The 18,054-nt window shown below is 46.5% G+C and overlaps 1 protein-coding gene across 10 annotated transcripts in view; it reads left to right on the forward strand.

The window, feature by feature from the left end:
* KIF9 (kinesin family member 9) overlaps positions 1 to 18,054 on the forward strand; it is a 59,905-nt gene that overhangs the window by 4,553 nt on the left and 37,298 nt on the right. For 4 of the 10 annotated variants that reach the window (XM_038004023.2, XM_007984031.3, XM_007984037.3 and 1 more), the window contains 8 exons: positions 727 to 824; positions 2,614 to 2,779; positions 4,454 to 4,560; positions 6,642 to 6,866; positions 11,494 to 11,577; positions 11,689 to 11,781; positions 12,488 to 12,635; positions 14,012 to 14,076. In XM_038004023.2, coding sequence (XP_037859951.2) covers positions 727 to 824; positions 2,614 to 2,779; positions 4,454 to 4,560; positions 6,642 to 6,866; positions 11,494 to 11,577; positions 11,689 to 11,781; positions 12,488 to 12,635; positions 14,012 to 14,076 — 986 coding nt within the window. Of the gene's footprint in view, positions 1 to 726; positions 825 to 2,613; positions 2,877 to 4,453; positions 4,561 to 6,641; positions 6,867 to 11,493; positions 11,578 to 11,688; positions 11,782 to 12,487; positions 12,636 to 14,011; positions 14,077 to 18,054 lie in introns of those variants that run through there. The other 6 variants (XM_007984024.3, XM_007984035.3, XM_038004026.2 and 3 more) reach the window with 3 other exon arrangements.

Genomic DNA, 18,054 nt, shown 5'->3' on the forward strand with positions numbered 1-18,054 from the left:
CAGAGCGAGACTCCGTCTCAGGAAAAAAAAAAAAAAAAAAGAAGAGAAAAAAGTATGTATATATGTCCTATGTCTTCCTTTATTTATACTACTCTCTATATATGTGCACACGGATATACACACACACTGAAAGAAAATGATGAGAATATAGTTAGGTTTTAGGAGAGCAAGAGGAAGTAGGGGACTGTCCGTGATATTTTTTCTTAATATAGTAAGAGAAGAAAGAATATTTGATTATGGACCAAATATACTTCTAGGGCATTTATTTCTGATCTAGTTAGTCTCTTGGAGAAGAGGATGCTGTATCTGAAGCAAGATAAGTTAATGAAAAGAAAATTAGTTTTAATGTATTTCATAGTAAGTATTTCAGAAGAAAATATAATAAAAGAAGGAAAGTATAAGTGGACTCATCATCTTAGATGCAGAACATTTCTAGAAATGTTCTAAAGGAAGCATTCTTTTTACTTTGTATTTCGATCTCTCTGGGGTCATTGGTGGAAAATGGCAAAGCAGTCTGTGAAGCAGAAAGTGCCTGTATTCATTGAGCAGTGTCTTGTGGGTAGAACACTGAAATGCTGAGGGGTGAAAAGGAAGACTGGCTTTCAGGGAGAGAGGGAAAAATGGACTGCTTGTCACTCTTTTCTGATCTTCTTAATGAATGACTCCTCTCCTCTACTTGTTATTTAATAATGACTATTCAAAATTTCATTATTCCCTTCTTTTTAGCTAGAATGGGTACTAGGAAAAAAGTTCACGCATTTGTCCGTGTCAAACCCACCGATGACTTTGCTCATGAAATGATCAGATACGGAGATGACAAAAGAGTAAGTGCGATGTGTTTGCCTTCATCTGACTGGGCCTCTCTGTCCCACCTTGCTATAGTGTAACCGTATTTCCAAACAATCTTTGAAGGAGCAAGATAGAATCGGACAGGGTCCAATGGACTCTAGAGTCCGTCAAGTCCAAACCACCCCCTCACAATGCTGCTAATGAGGAAATTAATAAAATCCCATCTTTGTCTTTTAATAATTTTACCTTTAATAAATTAATAAGTTTACCTTTACCCTCATATCTGACACAGAAAAATTGATATTTGTTCACATTCATAAAGCTTTCTAGTGATTGATCTGTCATTGTATAATCTCCCAAGGGGTGCAGTAAGAATATCTTGAGTTCATTACTGCTTAGCTTATCAAAACATCTGGAGAAATACTTATCAAGAGAAGTGGAAAGATATATCCGTCCCTATATCCTCACCCTGAGAACGCTTCTGAAGGCTTAGGACAGCGTGAGAGTGTTAGATGTTTTCATTCAGTAGACAATTATGGGCCTACTCTGGGCATCATCGAAACATTCTTCAAAGGAAAAATTAAAGGGCAAACTGCCCAAGCCTCATAGATCCTAGCGGTCAGAAAAGAGCTCACATGCAGCCCTTTCAAATGTGTCTTGCTGGACATGGTTTTCAATGAACACAGAAGCACAGAGCATTTAATGTGTGAATGGACCAAGTCTGTCTGTCTTTCTTTTCTTTTTTTTTTTTTTTTGAGACAGAATCCTACTCTGTTGCCCAGGCTGGAGTGCAGTGGCACAATCTTGGCTCACTGCAACCTCCGCCTTCCAGGTTCAAGTGATCCTTCTGCCTCAGCCCCGCTAGTAGCTGGGATTACAGGCACGTGCCACCATGCCCAGCTAATTTTTGTATTTTTAGTAGAGATGGGGTTTCACCGTGTTGGTCAGGCTGGTCTCGAACTCCTGACCTCAGGTGATCCACCTGCTGTGGCCTCCCAAAGTGCTGGGATTACAGGCATGAGCCACCGCGCCTGGCCAAGTCTGTCTTTCTTGATCTTAATTTTTCTCTCTGTAGCCAGGTATAGCTTCTGCGTTAGGGCAGTCAGTGTAAGATTTCAGCAAGAGTCTTTACATCAGAAGTTCTCATCAAGAAGATTGGAATCTACCATTTACCTTACCTGGTATGTCCCTAAGCCAGCTGCTACCACAATGGCTTACTATGAAGGGGCATGCATCTAAAAATCTGCTGATGGCACCCTCAATTTACTCTTAATTCCAATGTCTGAGAAGTCCATAGCCTTCTCTGTGGCTTTCATTTCATTATCACTCACTTTGGCTCATAGCGTGTGTGTGGAAGTAGGTGTTCACCATAATGCAGAGCTGAGAGAGGCCTCACTGCCAGCAACCAGAGCAATGGGGCTGGAGCCCAGGCCGCTGTCGCCAGGCTCACTATTCCCTCTGGTGTAATTCAAGGCCTCCCTATGCTTATGGGATCTATGTAAAACTTGTTTAATAAGAACATGATAAATTTGACTTCATATCATAGGTGGAGAAACCAAGACAGACAGCACCCTATGAACTAGGGTTAGAGGTGCTAAAACTAGGAAGTGCTCCAGTCTCCTGATCTTTCCACCTCCCTGCAGGAGCTCTCTTCTCCCATCCCAAAGAATTCATCTGGAATATCAGCCCCTACGTGGGAGTCCCTGTTCATCCTACGGTTCACTTCCTCTGTTCCCTCCAAATTAGGCCTCAGCTATCAGTGATTTTTTTTATACCCGTTTTTGAACAAATAACATTTTTTTCTTTCTCACTCTTTTTTCCTAGAGCATCGATATTCACTTAAAAAAAGACATTCGGAGAGGAGTTGTCAATAACCAACAGATAGACTGGTCGTTCAAGTTGGATGGAGTTCTTCACGATGCCTCCCAGGACTTGGTTTATGAGACAGTTGCAAAGGATGTGGTTTCTCAGGCCCTCAATGGCTATAATGGTAACTTAATTAATTAACTGTTGTCTTATATAAGAACCTGAGGAGTAAGAGATGCAAATATTTTATGGTGAATAAAATAAAACCTCACTTACTATCATTTGTATGCTTATTTGTCTGTCTCCATGTTCTTACGTTGCAAAACTTACTGTTTGCTTGTTGACATTGTGGGCGTGGCTTGATCCAATGTCCTGGGATTCTACCTTCATAGGAAAATTAAAAGACTGTAGCTGTCTGTAGGTCACAGGGGTTCAATTATTATCCTGTTTCAAATCTCTCAAATATTAGTTTTGAAGATGCGTCTTTATGATGAATTTGATGGAGTCCAAACATTTGTCTCTCAGCTTCCTGCTAGGAGCTATTTTCATTTATTCTACCAACACAATTAATGTGCAGTTGATATTCTAGTATAGGAATATATAAAAGAATATATCACAGTTTGTAGACTTTGCCATCTGGTGGCTGCTGAGTAGGATGTTCCCTGTTTTGCAAGTTTAGGTTTTATATTTAAAAGTGTGTTGAGTGTAGATGCTGTAATTTATACTGAATGTGATACTTAGATGTGGTCCCCAGACTTAAGGAGGTTCTCTTTTGGTTTTCATGATGCTCTGAAGGGATTGTGACCTTGAGGAGGTGAAGACAGAGGAACTAAGACCCAGGGAGATGAATAGTCTTGAGCAGAGGTGCTGTGGAACCACAGATGGGCTCTGAGTTGCAGCTGAAGTGCCTCCTTCCCGTTCATCTGTGCTGGGTTAATAGATACCATTTCTGGCTCCAACTCAGATGCTGAATCAGGGTCCCTTGTGTAAAACCTGCTACCAGTCCCAAGAACTAGAGCGTCTGTGTGACAAAGGCAAAAAATTTCCACAGCCCAGCATTGCCTGGGCAGATCTGCCATGTAAATGCCCATGGGCAGTCTGTGGGATGGGGTCTGGCTCAGGCTGCCTATGCTAAGGGGAAGAACAGATAGGAACTTGAGCTCAGGGTGACTGCATGGTTTGCGTTCCAGAGCCTGGTGGTGATGGTAGACCTAAAAGGTGTTGAGAAGTGCAATGAAAGTCTTCCCAGGGTGGGCAGTGGTCCAGATCAGGGCCTGCTCATGGTGGTACATTTCTGGAAGTGACATGGAACCAACTAGGAGCCCTGTTTGATCCTGCAGGAATTTGTAGTCTACAAAGAATTCTCACCCTTGACAGAAAATGCCCTTTCCACTCTATCTCTTCCTGGAGATTTTGAAAGCCCCTCTTTGCCTCTGTGGGAAGTTGATGCCTCCTGCCAACCCTGAGACCCTGGCAGTTCATAGCTATGCTAGAGAAGGGTTAGAGTCTAATGCTCCTATCTCCCTCCTCATCTTTTTAGGAAAAGTTCCAGTTCCTCTGTACCCTGAGATTCCCTGTCCTTCTCAGAAGCCCTAGGGCAGGATCATCTCTTGGTGGAGGGAACAGCAAAGCATTGTGGGGACCACAGATTCAGGGCACATGCCCTTGTTTTGACCACTTTTGTCCCTGCTCCCCTGCCCACCCATCCTCTTCCATGGTGGAATTCCTGATGTTCTTGGCTGCTCCCACTGGCCATCTTCATGTGAAGGGCCCTGGCTGGCATCAGGCATGCTGGGGGAGGGGAGAGTATCCTTGGAGCTATTTTCCTGGATGTCACCGTGTTTTGAAATGTTTGCAGGCACCATCATGTGTTATGGGCAGACGGGAGCTGGCAAGACATACACCATGACGGGGGCAACTGAGAATTACAAGCACCGGGGGATCCTCCCTCGTGCCCTGCAGCAGGTAGAGAGTGGGCCCAAGGGTGGGATGCCACACAGGTTCCCTCTCTCTGCCATAGATGTTACTGACCCCAGGCCAGCTACTAGAGACAGGGGGGACCAGGCCTCAAAGGAGTTGCAGTGGGTACTGGTACTGGAGAAAACATACACAGGGCTCTGGAGTCAGTAGACTCAGGGGCCTCAGGAAACCAGGAGGTTGGGTATCAGACTCTGACCCATACCCGCACTGAGCCTGTTTCCTCATTTGAGAAGGAGGGAGTCGGGCATGCTAATCAGCCTCTTGCTGCTCCAATGGTCTGTGATCCGGTAATTAAGGATTTGGAGGTCCTAATCATTCTCCTTCCTGGTTTTAATGAGGGGCATATGGACCCTTGCAGAGCTTCCTTACTGGCCTACTCTGGCTTTTTTCACCACCACAGACCCTGAAAGATCAAAAGCAAAAAGCAGGGCATGACCTGAGCTTTCAGGACTGTGTCAGCCCTGGGGGTCTCAATAGCATAACTGAAGATAGGACAGAAGGGCCTTCCTTTGGGCCCCACCCCACTAGCCTGGGTTCTGTAAGGACCCTCTGGTTGGAGATAGGAGGCAAAAGACTTTCCCCAAAAGCATCTTGGTGGCTTTACAGCCCTGTCCTATAACACTTTTGCAGCCCAGTCCTATAAGAAGTGTAGACTTTCCTCTAGTATGTGAACCATCCATGTTCCTGTTTTTGGAACAATATCCTTAATATCCCACTGTCAAAGCTTTAGTATCTCAGCATCTTAGACTTTAGTAATCTAGCCCAATGCCTCCAATAGAAATATACTGTAAGTCACATGCAAATTTGAGTTTTCCAGTAACCACATTTAAAAAAGTAAAAATAAACAGATGAAATTAATTGTAATGATATATTTTATTTAACTAAATATATTTAAAATATTTCCACATGTAATCAATATAAACTTATTGAGATAGTTTACATTCTTTTTCTCATACTAAGTCTTTGAAATCCAGTACATATTTTATACTTGGAGCACATTTCAGTTTAGGCATAAATATGATCAGAAATGCTTGATCTGTATTTAGATTTCATAAAATGTTGAAAAAGTAGATTTACATACCCAAGTTGTTCCAGACATACTTAAAGTTTACCAATAACTGAATTGCATCAGTTTTTAAATCTAAATGTGATTAAAATGACATAAAATTTAAAATTCAGTTCATTTGTACTAGCCACATTTTAGGTACTCAGCAGCCATCTGTAACTTATGTCTACCATTTTGAACAGCACAGGTGTAAATTCTTAGAGGAAGGCAGGACCTCAGGAATTATCCATTCCTTGATAAGCACTGGGGAGGGAATTAGGAGTTGAGAAGGCTAAGTTCTGGCTTTACTTCTACGCTTACTAGCTGAGTGACCATAGACAAATTATTTTATTTATTTATTTATTTTTATTTATTTATTTTTTTTTTTTGAGATGGAGTCTCTGTCACCCAGGCTGGAATGCAGTGGCACGATCTCAGCTCACTGCAAGCTGTGTGTCCTAGGTTCAAAAGATTCTCCTGCCTCAGCCTCCTGAGTAGCTGGGACTACAGGCGCACACCACCATGCCTAGCTAACTTTTATAATTTTAGTAGAGACGGGGTTTCACCATGTTGTCCAGGATGGTCTTGATCTCCTGACCTTGTGATCTGCCCACCTCCGCCTCCTAAAGTGCTGGGCTTACAGGCCGCACCCGGCCGACAAATAATTTTATTTCATGGTGCCTTCCACAAATAGGTATTGCCCCTGCACTGCCTCAATCACAGAGATTTATAAGCGGATGGAATTAAATAGATTCGAAAGAGGCACATAAATGATGAGACTCTATAAAATAAGAAATCCTCACTCCAGAGTCCTTTCCACTCATTATGCTTCTACTTCTTGAGATGGTTCAAGTGTTAGCCAATCTGATGTCAAGCCTCAAAAAACCATAGGATGATACTAAATATCACCCAATTCCTTTAGGACAAGAATAATTCTGTATGTCTTGATGTTCCCTTCTGAGGTAAGAAGCCCCCCTTATGCTAGTTGACTGTTGGAATTCTGCTCTTGTCTGTCATCTAGGTTTTTAGGATGATCGAAGAACGCCCCACACATGCCATCACTGTGCGTGTTTCCTACTTGGAAATCTATAATGAGAGCCTGTTTGATCTCCTGTCCACTCTGCCCTATGTTGGACCGTCAGTCACACCAATGACCATCGTGGAAAACCCTCAAGGAGTCTTCATTAAGGGCTTGTCAGTTCACCTCACAAGTCAGGAGGAGGATGCATTCAGCCTCCTTTTTGAGGTGAGATAATAAAACCTGAGAGTTCCTTTCCTTGTCTCCCTCCCTCCCACACTCCTTCTCAGCTTTTCTTTTTCTTTGTTCTTTTTTTTTTTCCTTTTTTGAGACAGGATCTTGGTTTGTCTCCGAGTCTGGAGTATACTGGCATGAACATGGCTCACTGCAGCCTCGACCTCCTGGACTCAAGAGATCCTCCTGCTTGAGCCTCTCAAGTAGCTGGGACCACAGGCGCATGCTACCATGCCCACTTAATTTTTTTTTTTTTTGTAGAGACAAGGTCTTGCCATGTTGCCCAGGCTAGTCTTGAACTCCTGGGCTCAAGCGATCTTCCCGCCTCAGCCTCTTGAAGTGTAGGGATTACAGGCAAGCTACTGTGTCCAGCTAGTTTTTTACTTACTTTGATTATCAGAATGGAAATTAACATATGCACATTTAGCATGTTCAGACAGTGCTGAAAAAAAATATAGGAACAAAAAAGAATTTTATTTCCTCTTCCTTTCCTGTTACATAAATAAAAAGACAAAGAAAAAAATGATTCATGCATAATATGTTTTTTACATAAGGCAATAGTAATGTATATTTTAGCTCATTTCCTTCCAGTCTTTTTTCCTGTGCAGTTTTTTCTTTACATAGTTGAAATGATTCTTATGTCCCTTTTTTCAGTTAATGTTAAATTATGAGCTCTTGTATGGAAAAAAATAAGGCCGGGTGTGGTGGCTGATTCCTGTAATGCTAGCACTTTGGGAGGCTGAGGTGGGTGGATCACCTGCAATCAGGAGTTTGAGACCAGCCTGGCCAACATAGTGAAACCCTGTCTCTACTAAAAATACAAAAAATTAGCTGGGTGTGGTGGCGGGTGCCTGTAATCCCAGCTACTAGGGAGGCTGAGACAGGAGAATCACTTGAACTCGGGAGATGTAGGTTGCAGTGAGCCAAGATCATACCATTGCACTCCAGCCTGGGCAACAGAGCAAGACTCAGTCTCAAAAAAATAAAATAAAATAAAAGCTTTTAGAAACCAGTCAAATGCACTGCTACAGTGGCTCACGCCTGTAATTCCAGCACTTTGGGAGGCCAAGGCGGGTGGATCACTTGAGCTCATGGGTTTGAGACCAGCGTGGGCAACACAGTGAAACCCCATCTCTACCAAAAATACAAAAATTAGTCAGGCATGGTGGCGCATGCCTGTGGTCCCAGCTGCTTGGGAGGCTGAGGTGGGAGGATCACTTGAGCCCAGGAGGTAGAGGTTTCAGTAAACCGAGATCATGCCACTGCACTCCAGCCTGGGTAATAGAGCAACACTCTGTCTCAAAAACAAGAAATCAGTCAAGTGTATGTTATTCTTTTAGAAGTCATATAGGCTAGGAACTCTTTATTTTTTTTATGCGAGTTCTTGCTATATTGCCCAAGCAATGGGCACCTGTGCAATGGCTACTCACAGGCATGATCATAGCGCCTTCTCACAGCATAGCAACTTACTTCCTCAACGTCAATAGCGGGATCTTTTTTAAAGGCCGGGAGCGGTGTCTCACGCCTGTAATCCCAGCACTTTGGGAGGCCGAGGCAGGTGGATCACAAGGTCAGTAGATAGAGACCATCCTGGCTAACACGGTTAAACCCCGTCTGTACTAAAAATACAAAAAATTAGCCGGGTGTGTTGGTGGGCACCTGTAGTCCCAGCTACTTAGAAGGCTGAGGCAGGAGAATGGCGTGAACCTGGGAGGCGGAGCTTGCAGTGAGCCGAGATCACACCACTGCACTCCAGCCTGGGGGACAGAGCAAGACCCCGTCTCAAAGAAAAGAAAAAAGAAAAAAAAAAAAAGGAGGTCAGAAAGACAGGGCAAGGCTGGGCGTGGTGTTTCACGCCTGTAATCCCAGAACTTTGGGAGGCCGGGGCAGGCAGATCACTGGAAGTCAGAAGTTCAAGACCAGCCTGGCCAACATAGTGAAACCCCCTCTCTATTAAAAATACAAAAAAAGGCCGGGCGCGGTGGCTCAAGCCTGTAATCCCAGCACTTTGGGAGGCCGAGACGGGCGGATCACGAGGTCAGGAGATCGAGACCATCCTGGCTAATACAGTGAAACCCCGTCTCTACTAAAAAATACAAAAAAAATAGCCAGGTGAGGTGGCGGGCGCCTGTAGTCCCAGCTATAGGGAGGCTGAGGCAGGAGAATGGCACAAACCCGGGAGGCAGAGCTTGCAGTGAGCTGCGATCCGGCCACTGCACTCCAGCCTGGGCGACAGCGCGAGACTCCCTCTCAAAAAAAAAAAAAAAAAAAAAAATACAAAAAAAAAAAAAAAAAGAAAGAACAGAAAAAAAAAGAAAGACAAGGCAAGAGGGTACTTCAGACGGGGGACTGAAGCATAAAGGTGAATGACCTGGTGTGGTGGCTCATGCCTGTAATCTTAGTACTTTGGGAGACTGAGGCAGGGGGATTGCTTGAGCTCAGGAGTTTGAGACCAGCCTGGGCAACACGGCAAAACCCTGTCTCTACAAAAAAAATACAAAAAATTAGCCTGGCATGGTGGCCTGTACCTGTGGTTTTAGCTACTTGGGAGGCTGAGGTAGGAGGATCACTTGAGCCCGGGAGGCAGAAGTTGCAGTGAGCCAACATCATGCCACTGCACTTTAACCTGGGCAACAGGGTGAGAATGATCTCAAAAAAAAAAAAAAAAGATGAAGCGACCCCTTATATTCTTGGTGAGTGTCACTGGATTTGTAGAACAGGCCTGACCACAGACTATATAGCCTCACTGCTATAAGCTATAGAGGTCTGGCCACAGGGGTCTGCTAGGCTTGCTCCACAGCCTCAGGCCTTCCCTCTTCAACAGGTGTTCTCCTCTCCCCAGGGGGCTGTCCCCCACCCTCACTTTGGGACTTGTTCATAGCATTTCTCATCAGCATTTAAGGAGACATCAGTCTATCTCTCAAAGACCTTTTTCTCCAAGAACAGCCATTTCCACCACATTCCTTTTTAAGTATATTCTGGTCATAAGGCCTCCTCCTGTAAATTAGAGGTAAGGGCCTACTGTCCCTTTAAAAATACAAATTACTAGGTCAGGCACAGTGGTTCATGCCTGTAATCCCAGCACTTTAGCAGGCTGAGGCGGGCAGATCTCTTGAACTCATGAGTTCCGCACCAGCCTGGGCACATGGTGAAACCATGTCTCTACAAAAAATACAGAACTTAGCCAGATGTGGTAGTGCACGCTTGTAGTCCCAGCTACTCAGGAAGCCAAGGTGGGAGGATGGCTTGGGCCCGGGAGGCAGAGGTTGTAGTGAGCCGAGATCGTGCCACCACACTCTAGTATGGTTGACAGACTGAGACGCTCTCTCAAAAAATAAATAAATAAATAAATAAAAAGGAGAACACAAAATAAATAAATAAAAATATAAATTATTATTTTTTAAAGTAATACACGCTCACTAAAAAAAAAAAAAAAAACACAAGGCCGGGCGCGGTGGCTCACACCTGTAATCCCAGCACTTTGGGAGGCCGAGACGGGTGGATCACAAGGTCAGGAGATCGAGACCATCCTGGCTAACATGGTGAAACCCCGTCTCTACTAAAAATACAAAAAATTAGCCGGGCGTGGTAGCGGGCGCCTGTGGTCCCAGCTACTCAGGAGGCTGAGGCAGGAGAATGGCGTGAACCCAGGAGGCGGAGCTTGCAGTGAGCTGAGATCCGGCCACTGCACTCCAGCCTGGGCGACAGAGCGAGACTCCGTCTCAAAAAAATAAAAATAAATAAAACATAAAAAAAAAAATTTAAAAAACCCACAAAACTGTATAAAAAAGAAAAAATAACCTATAAATCCCAACCCAGAAGCAATTATTATTAACATCTTAATAGCAGAATTCTGCTTATTTCTTCTGTGAATGCTTTTGCATTCCTTAGATCGTGCTATAATATGCTATAATATGATTTTGGATTCTACATTTGTTTTTTTTGTTTGTTTTTTTAGACGGACTCTGTCGCCCAGGCTTGTGTGCAGTGGCATGATCTCGGCTCACTGCAAGCTCCGCCTCCTGGGTTCACGCCATTCTCCCGCCTCAGTCTCCAGAGTAGCTGGAACTACAGGCACCCGCCACCATGCCCAGCTAATTTTTTGTATTTTTAGTAGAGACGGGGTTTCACCATGTTAGCCAGGATAGTCTCTATCTCCTGACCTCGTGATCCGCCCACCTCAGCCTCCCAAAGTACTGGGATTACAGGCATGAGCCACTGCGCCCAGCCCCATTTCTCTGTTATTAAAAACTATGTGTCAGCATTTTCCTGGCTGCCCAATATCCCATTGTACACATAGATCATTCCCAAATTGTTGGACATGCAGGTTGATTCTGATTCAATATTCATAGATATTTTTAAGGCTCTTGATTTTTATTGTCACTTTGCTTTTCAGAAAGCTATACCAATTCACACGTCCCCAGCAGCGGGTGAAAGTATAGATGTGGACTCCAATTGGACTCCCTTTCTATTAGTTTATAATAGACGTTTGCCTGGAAGGCCCAGCTGATTACAGTGATGTGAGACTATTTGTGTAGCTATTGGTATAATTGAAAAATGACGCAAGTGCCTTGTCGTTTTTGTTTTTCAAAATGTTGCCTATGATTCCCTTCCTCTTCAGGGTGAGACCAACAGGATTATAGCCTCCCACACTATGAACAAAAACTCTTCTAGATCACACTGCATTTTCACCATCTACTTAGAGGTAGGTGCAAGCTCTTTGATCAGCCCAGGTGGGGCAGTCAGTTCCCATGGGGCCTGCTCAGTCAGAAACTTCTCCCTGTGACAGTCTAACTTCTGCTTGGATGTTTTATAGGCCCATTCCCGGACCTTATCAGAGGAAAAGTACATCACTTCCAAAATTAACTTGGTGGATCTGGCAGGCTCAGAGAGGCTGGGGAAGTCTGGGGTAAGTGATGGGGGCTGGAGGTTGCTACTCAATAAGCCACGAGCCCTCTTTCTGGCATAGTGCCCGCACATCTGGGCCATGACTCATTGGATATTTGTGAACACAGTCCTGAGCTAGGCGAAGTAGGACGTGTGGGCTTGCTGGAGGGACAGGATTGGCAAAGAGGGAACAGCTATTACCTGGGGGCGGTTCCTATCTCAGAGGATTTTTGTAAACATTAAATGAGATAGTGCCCTCTACATTCTTAGCAAAGTGCCTGGCACTCAGTGCTCAGTAAATATTCTTTATTAGTGTATTTGCACGAGTATTAACAAGAGTATTCAGATGAGCATTTGTATGTGCATTCATGAGTGTTTGTGTGAATATTCACGGGATTCTTTGCTCAGATATCTAGACAAGTATTTCAGTACATATTCATACTAATGTGAATCTTTGAGTGAATGTCCATATGAATATTCATGTAAGCATTCACATTCTCACGAGTGTTCACATGAGTGTTCAAATGAGTATTTCTGGGTTTTGGTATTACCATTATTAGCCCAAGATGGAATACAGTCGCATGACACTGCGGGAAGACTCTGGTTCTGGGAAGGAGGCACTGGCCTGACCACAGACTTACAGCGTTTCTCCAGACCAGGAAGGCTGCTGTTCTTAGTGGGGCAGCTGCTTGATTCCATCCAAAGTGGAACTGACCTTTGCTTTCTAGTCTGAGGGCCGAGTCCTGAAGGAAGCCACCTACATCAACAAATCGCTGTCATTCCTGGAGCAGGCCATCATTGCCCTCGGGGACCAGAAGCGGGACCACATCCCCTTTCGGCAGTGCAAGCTCACCCACGCTCTGAAGGACTCATTAGGTGATGGGGTACAATTGCTGCCCAGGGAGGAGGGTCTGTGTCTTTGGGGAGGGACAGGTTTGGCACATCTGCCAGTGGCGGTAATAGAATTGCTCCCTCCTGGTGGCATGGATTCACCTGCAGCACATTCACAGTGACTTCAGACACCTGGAAAGGCAGAATCAAGCACTGTGCCCAGAACACACCATGCTATTCACTCCTCGGAACCTTCCTTAGGCTTTTTACCTGTACTAGGAATACCTTCTCTTTTCCCCTTGTCCTGAGGGGACAGCTGGCAGAATCCTTCACAGCCTGAAGACCTGGGGCAAGGGCCTTTCTCCGATGGTGTCTTCCCTTCCCCTGCAGCCTCCTAGACAGAGCAGCAGGGGCTGTGTCTTACCATCCTTATGGCCCTAGGCCTTTGTGTTAAGCCTGACAACACAGTCACTAGTGTCTGATTGTTAACTGAGTGCCACCCTGAGCAAAACTCCGACTCATACCTCCCTCTGCTGTCCCTGCCCCTCCCTGCCCTGTATCATCTCTCCTCTGCTGTTTTCTCCTGGATCCTCTTTTAGGCACATCTGGTGGCCTCTCTTTCTCTCTTCCCCTTACCTCCAAGCCTCACAGATGTATGTGTCCTCTCTGACCCTGTCTCAGTTCAGGCTGCTATAAGAAAATACCATAAGCTAAGTGGCTTAAACAACAGGCATTTATTTCACATAGTTCTGGAGACTGGAAGGTTCAAGATTCAAGTGCCAGCAGATTCAGTGCCTAGTGAGGGCCCTCCTCCTGGCTTGCAGATGGCTACCTTCTTGCGTATCCTCACATGGAAAGAAAGAGAGGGCTCTGGTCTCTTTCCTTATAAGGACACTAACCCCATCGTGGGGGCCCCACCCTCTGACTTCAACTAAACCAAATTACCTCCCCCTCCCCAAGTCCTCACATCCAGATACCATCACATAGGGGTTATGACTTCAACATATGAATTTTGTAAGAACAAAAACATTCAGTCTTGACCAGGTGCAGTGGCTCACACCTGTAATCCCAGCATTTTGGGAGGCTGAGGCAGGAGGATCGCTTGAGGCCAGGAGTTCAAGACCAGCCTGGGCAACATAGCAAGACCTTGTCTCTAAAAACAAAAAAAATTAGCCAGATGTGGTGGTGTGCACCTGTGGTCCCAGCTGCTTGGGAGGCTAAGGCAAGAGGATTGCTTCAGCCCAGGACATTGAGGCTGCAGTGAGCTGTAATCGTGTCACTGCACTATAGCCTGGGTGACATGGTGAGGCCCTGTTTCAAAAAACCAAACAAAAAACATTTAGTGTGTAACAGACCCCATCAACTCCTTTGAGCAGAAAAAACACATGGTTCACAGCCCTTCTGTGGCTTGCTTTCTGCAGGGGGAAACTGCAATATGGTCCTTGTGACAAACATCTATGGAGAAGCTGCCCAGTTAGAAGAAACGGTATGTAAACACAGTCAAGGAAACCAGGTCGGAATCCCCCCTCATGGGTGCCAGGGCAGGGTAAGGCTCCAGACTGGCTAAGCTGGCACAGTGACCATAGACATTGTCAAGAGTGGAAGGATCCAGGGGTGAGTCTGAGCCACAGTTGCTGAGGGGGCCCAGAGCCAGAATCCACACACCAAGCACTAAACTGTGTGGAGGAAGAGGGCCAGCCAGCAGGCGGGCTCGGCATGGGGGACTGCATGAGGAGGGAGACTGAGAGCCAGCTTTGTGAAGACAAGGACCATGTTTCCTGGGGTGCTGCTCCTGGAATTGGTATCAAGAAGGATCATTGATCACTTGTTCTTTATAATCGGGCATGTTTAAACATCTTGAAAACCCCACAGGGTTCCAGGCTGTGGTTATAAGGCCAGTATGAGCAGATGGTATTAAGCACCTGCCATGTGCACCATGGTAAGGAGGCGTAACCTGGTAGAAATTAGTCATAAATGGCCTTGGGCCTCAGCATCCTCAACCCAGAAAGAGAGAGAAGCCATGGTCCTAAGTAATGTGAGTCCCAGAAGGAGGAGACCTTCAGAGGAGGCCAGGATAGGGGTGATGGGGAATATTTCCTGAAGCTAGAGTAGGGAAAGGTGGGCACTGAGCTGGCTGGGGTTAAAGGCTTGGTGGTAGGATAAGTGGAGGTATTCCTGGCAGAGGTAATAGTGGGACTGAAGATGTGACCCACACCAGGAACATCTGTCTGCTGCGGGGGTGGGGGCTCTCAGCAAGAAGAATACAAGAAATCACAGGGGCTGAATGGGCCCTGGTGGCCCAGCTGAGGCCTTGGCTGTTCTCCTACAGGTGGCTGCAGCTGTCACAGGGAGGGCTGTGGCCAGAGGTGGGATTAGTCAGGGAGATTATCCAAGTGGCAGGACACAGGTGGCCTGGGGAAGGGAGAAGCTTGTGAGAATTAGAGGCAGGAATAAAGGTCTAGCTCAGTGACACAGGTGAGTCCACACAGCTGAGCACCTCCAGCCTGGGGCTTTCTCAACCTTCCTCTGAAGTGCCACCCATCATACATAAGACAGATTAGGGGCCGGGCACGGTGGCTCACGCCTGTAATCCCAGCACTTTGGGAGGCTGAAGCAGGTGGATCGCCTGAGGTCAGGAGTTCAAGACCAGCCTGACCAACATGGTGGAACCTTATCTCTACTAAAAATACAAAAATTAACCGGGTGTGGTGGTACATGCCTGTGGTCCTAGCTACTCGGGAGGATGAGGCAGGAGAATCGCTTGAACCTGGGAGGCAGAGGTTGTAGTGAGCTGAGATCGTGCCACTGTACTCCAGCCTTGGTGACAGAGCGAGATGTCTCAAAAAAAAAAAAAAAAAAAAAAAAAAACCCACAAGAGACAGGTTAGAAAAGCTATCATTAGACATTTTATTTTTCAAGTGTGGATGTTTAAGGCAAACTTCGGTCACCTGGATAATCTACTTAGGTGAAACAGGTTATTTCCAAAGATGCTTCAGGGCAAGACATGCCTGCAGGGTCTCCCAGCTGTGTGCATTAGGGACTGTCCCAGCTTCCAAGGAGAATGCTCCTGTCGTACATCCAGCACCCTGGGACTTGGGAGGCAGGGGAGGAGAGCTCCAGCCGACGTGCAGGCAGCATCCCCAGAGGAAGGCTTCTGGAACTTCTTGGTCTCGTGGCATAAAAAGCATGGTTGAGGCCAGGCATGATGGCTCATGCCTGTAATCCCAGCACTTTGGGAGGCTGAGGTGGGCAGATCACTCCTTGAGGTAAGGAGTTTGAGACCAGCCTGGCCAACATGGTGAAACCCTGTCTCTACTAAAAATACAAAAATTAGCAGGGCATGGTGGCGGGCGCCTGTAATCCCAGTTACTTGGGAGGCTGAGACAGGAGAATCACTTGAACCCTGGAGGCAGAGGTTGTAGTGAGCAGAGATTGGGCCACTGAACTCCAACCTGGGTGACAGAGCAAGACTCCATCTCAAAAGGAAAAAAAAACAAAAAAAAATACATGGTTGAACCCTAAGAAGAGCCATAAGAAATGGGCTTCCTGGCTGCCTTGTTAAGAAAGATGCCCTCCAAGACAGTAGACGCTCCCTGTCTCCCTTTATCCCCACCTCCTGTGATGGTTACAGCTCAGGAAACAACTCTCCTAGTACCCGCCGTCTCCGGGGGCTTGTGCCCATATACCACTTGGGTTCTCTGCCCAGGACCAAACCCAGAGCCCAGAGGAGCTGTTGGAGGAGTCTCAGGGGTTTGGGAGAAAGGTATATTGGGGGTATGAAAGCTAATGATTGTCTTTTCCAAATGTGTTAAAACTTGAAAACTATTCTCATCATGGATTGTGTTGCTTTACGCAGTGACACTGTACATGTGTGCGTGAGTAACCACAGGGATGGGACATGGCCATACTTGCTGCTATACTTGGAGCAGGAGAGTCTGACTTGGCCCTGCACAGAAGCAACACCACCTGTAATGACAGAGACGTCTTCCTGAGGGCTTGCTGTGAACCAGCTCTGTACAGAGCACATTGTACACCTGAGCGAGGCAGCTCTCCCTTCACCTTACAGAGAAGTTGTGAGATCTGTCGGTGGTCACGCAGCGGGTCAGTGGCTGAGCTCTGAGCCACCAGAGTAGACTGCCCAAGGAAGAGCCCTTTCAGTCCTTCCTCTGGGCCACTTAGGGGTCACCCACTCCTAGCCTACTTCCTCATTTCAGGATCATTCATTGAAATACGAGATAGCCCAGCATGGCCTGAGGCTAGAATCTCTGGGTCTGCCTCCTGAGGCCCCTGGCTGTTTGTCACTGCCAGGGAGGAGCCCTCCATCCCTGAGCTAACAGCCGAGCAGTGAGGCATGGGATCTGGACCTGCTCCCATAGCTGCGCCAAAGGCCTCCAGCCATAATTATCCTTGGCTGGCTACCCCTCCAGAGAGACTCTGCTGGGACCCTGCAGGCATCATTCACTCTTAGTGTCTTGGGCCCAAGAGTCCATTTCGGAGCATGCTTCTATGCAGATATTTATCTTTCCTAGTGGTCTCATTTTACCTATTTTGCAAATATCTCTATTCACAAGCAATGGGCCAAAGACATAGAGGCCAGTCAGCACACACACACATTTTAGACCTCTGCTGAGTTGAATTTTTAGCCTCATTACTGAATAGCAGAGGTTAATGAGCATTCTAATGCCTCCCTCCTTTCAGGTTCGACATTTACCACACACCTACCACTTGCTGGCCTTACCTGAGAAACTGATTCCCTAGGCCTATGATTCCTCAAGGCCCTTCTCAGTTCCACTGCCAGTACCACTGAGTCTCCTCCCAGAGCACCCTGTCATTGTCTCAGTCCACCTGAGATGTTGACCTGGCTCTCGCCTCCCTCACACTTGGGGCCTACTGTTCCTCCATCAGGATGCCCTTATGCCTTCCCCATCACCTGGCAAACTACTCCTCTGACCCCTCCCAGGCCCCACCCAGTCTTTAGGATGGGTTTCCTATCGGTCCTGCCCCCAGCCGTGAAGAGCACAGACTTGGGAGCTGGAGTGCCTGAGTTGAATTCCTGTGTGGCCACAGACCAGCTCTGTGGCCGTGAGTGGGTGACTTGACCTCCCTGTGTTTCAGTGTCCTCATCTATAAAACTGGGTTGATGATGCGTCTACTTTATAGGAAGTTGTGAAGATTAAATGAGCAACCATGCCTCTACACTTAGAACAGAGCCCAGCCACAGCAAGCGCCGTGGGAGGGTTGGCCCTATCATAACTTGGCATGAGCTTACCTACTCATTATCTGCCCCTTCTCTCACAGAATGAAGGGCTGAGCAAGCTGAGGCCACTCTGGGAAGTCCAGGCCCCAAATGTTGGATGCAGGGTTAGACATGATAGCCATAAGCCTTGCGGAAGGGAGGCTGAGAGAGCCCAGTACCCCTCCTGTCCTGACATGGCCTCGTGGCTCGGCAGCAGAGAGGTCCCTG

This window comes from Chlorocebus sabaeus, chromosome 22, assembly GCF_047675955.1.
Source record: "Chlorocebus sabaeus isolate Y175 chromosome 22, mChlSab1.0.hap1, whole genome shotgun sequence".
Taxonomy (NCBI): domain Eukaryota; kingdom Metazoa; phylum Chordata; class Mammalia; order Primates; family Cercopithecidae; genus Chlorocebus; species Chlorocebus sabaeus.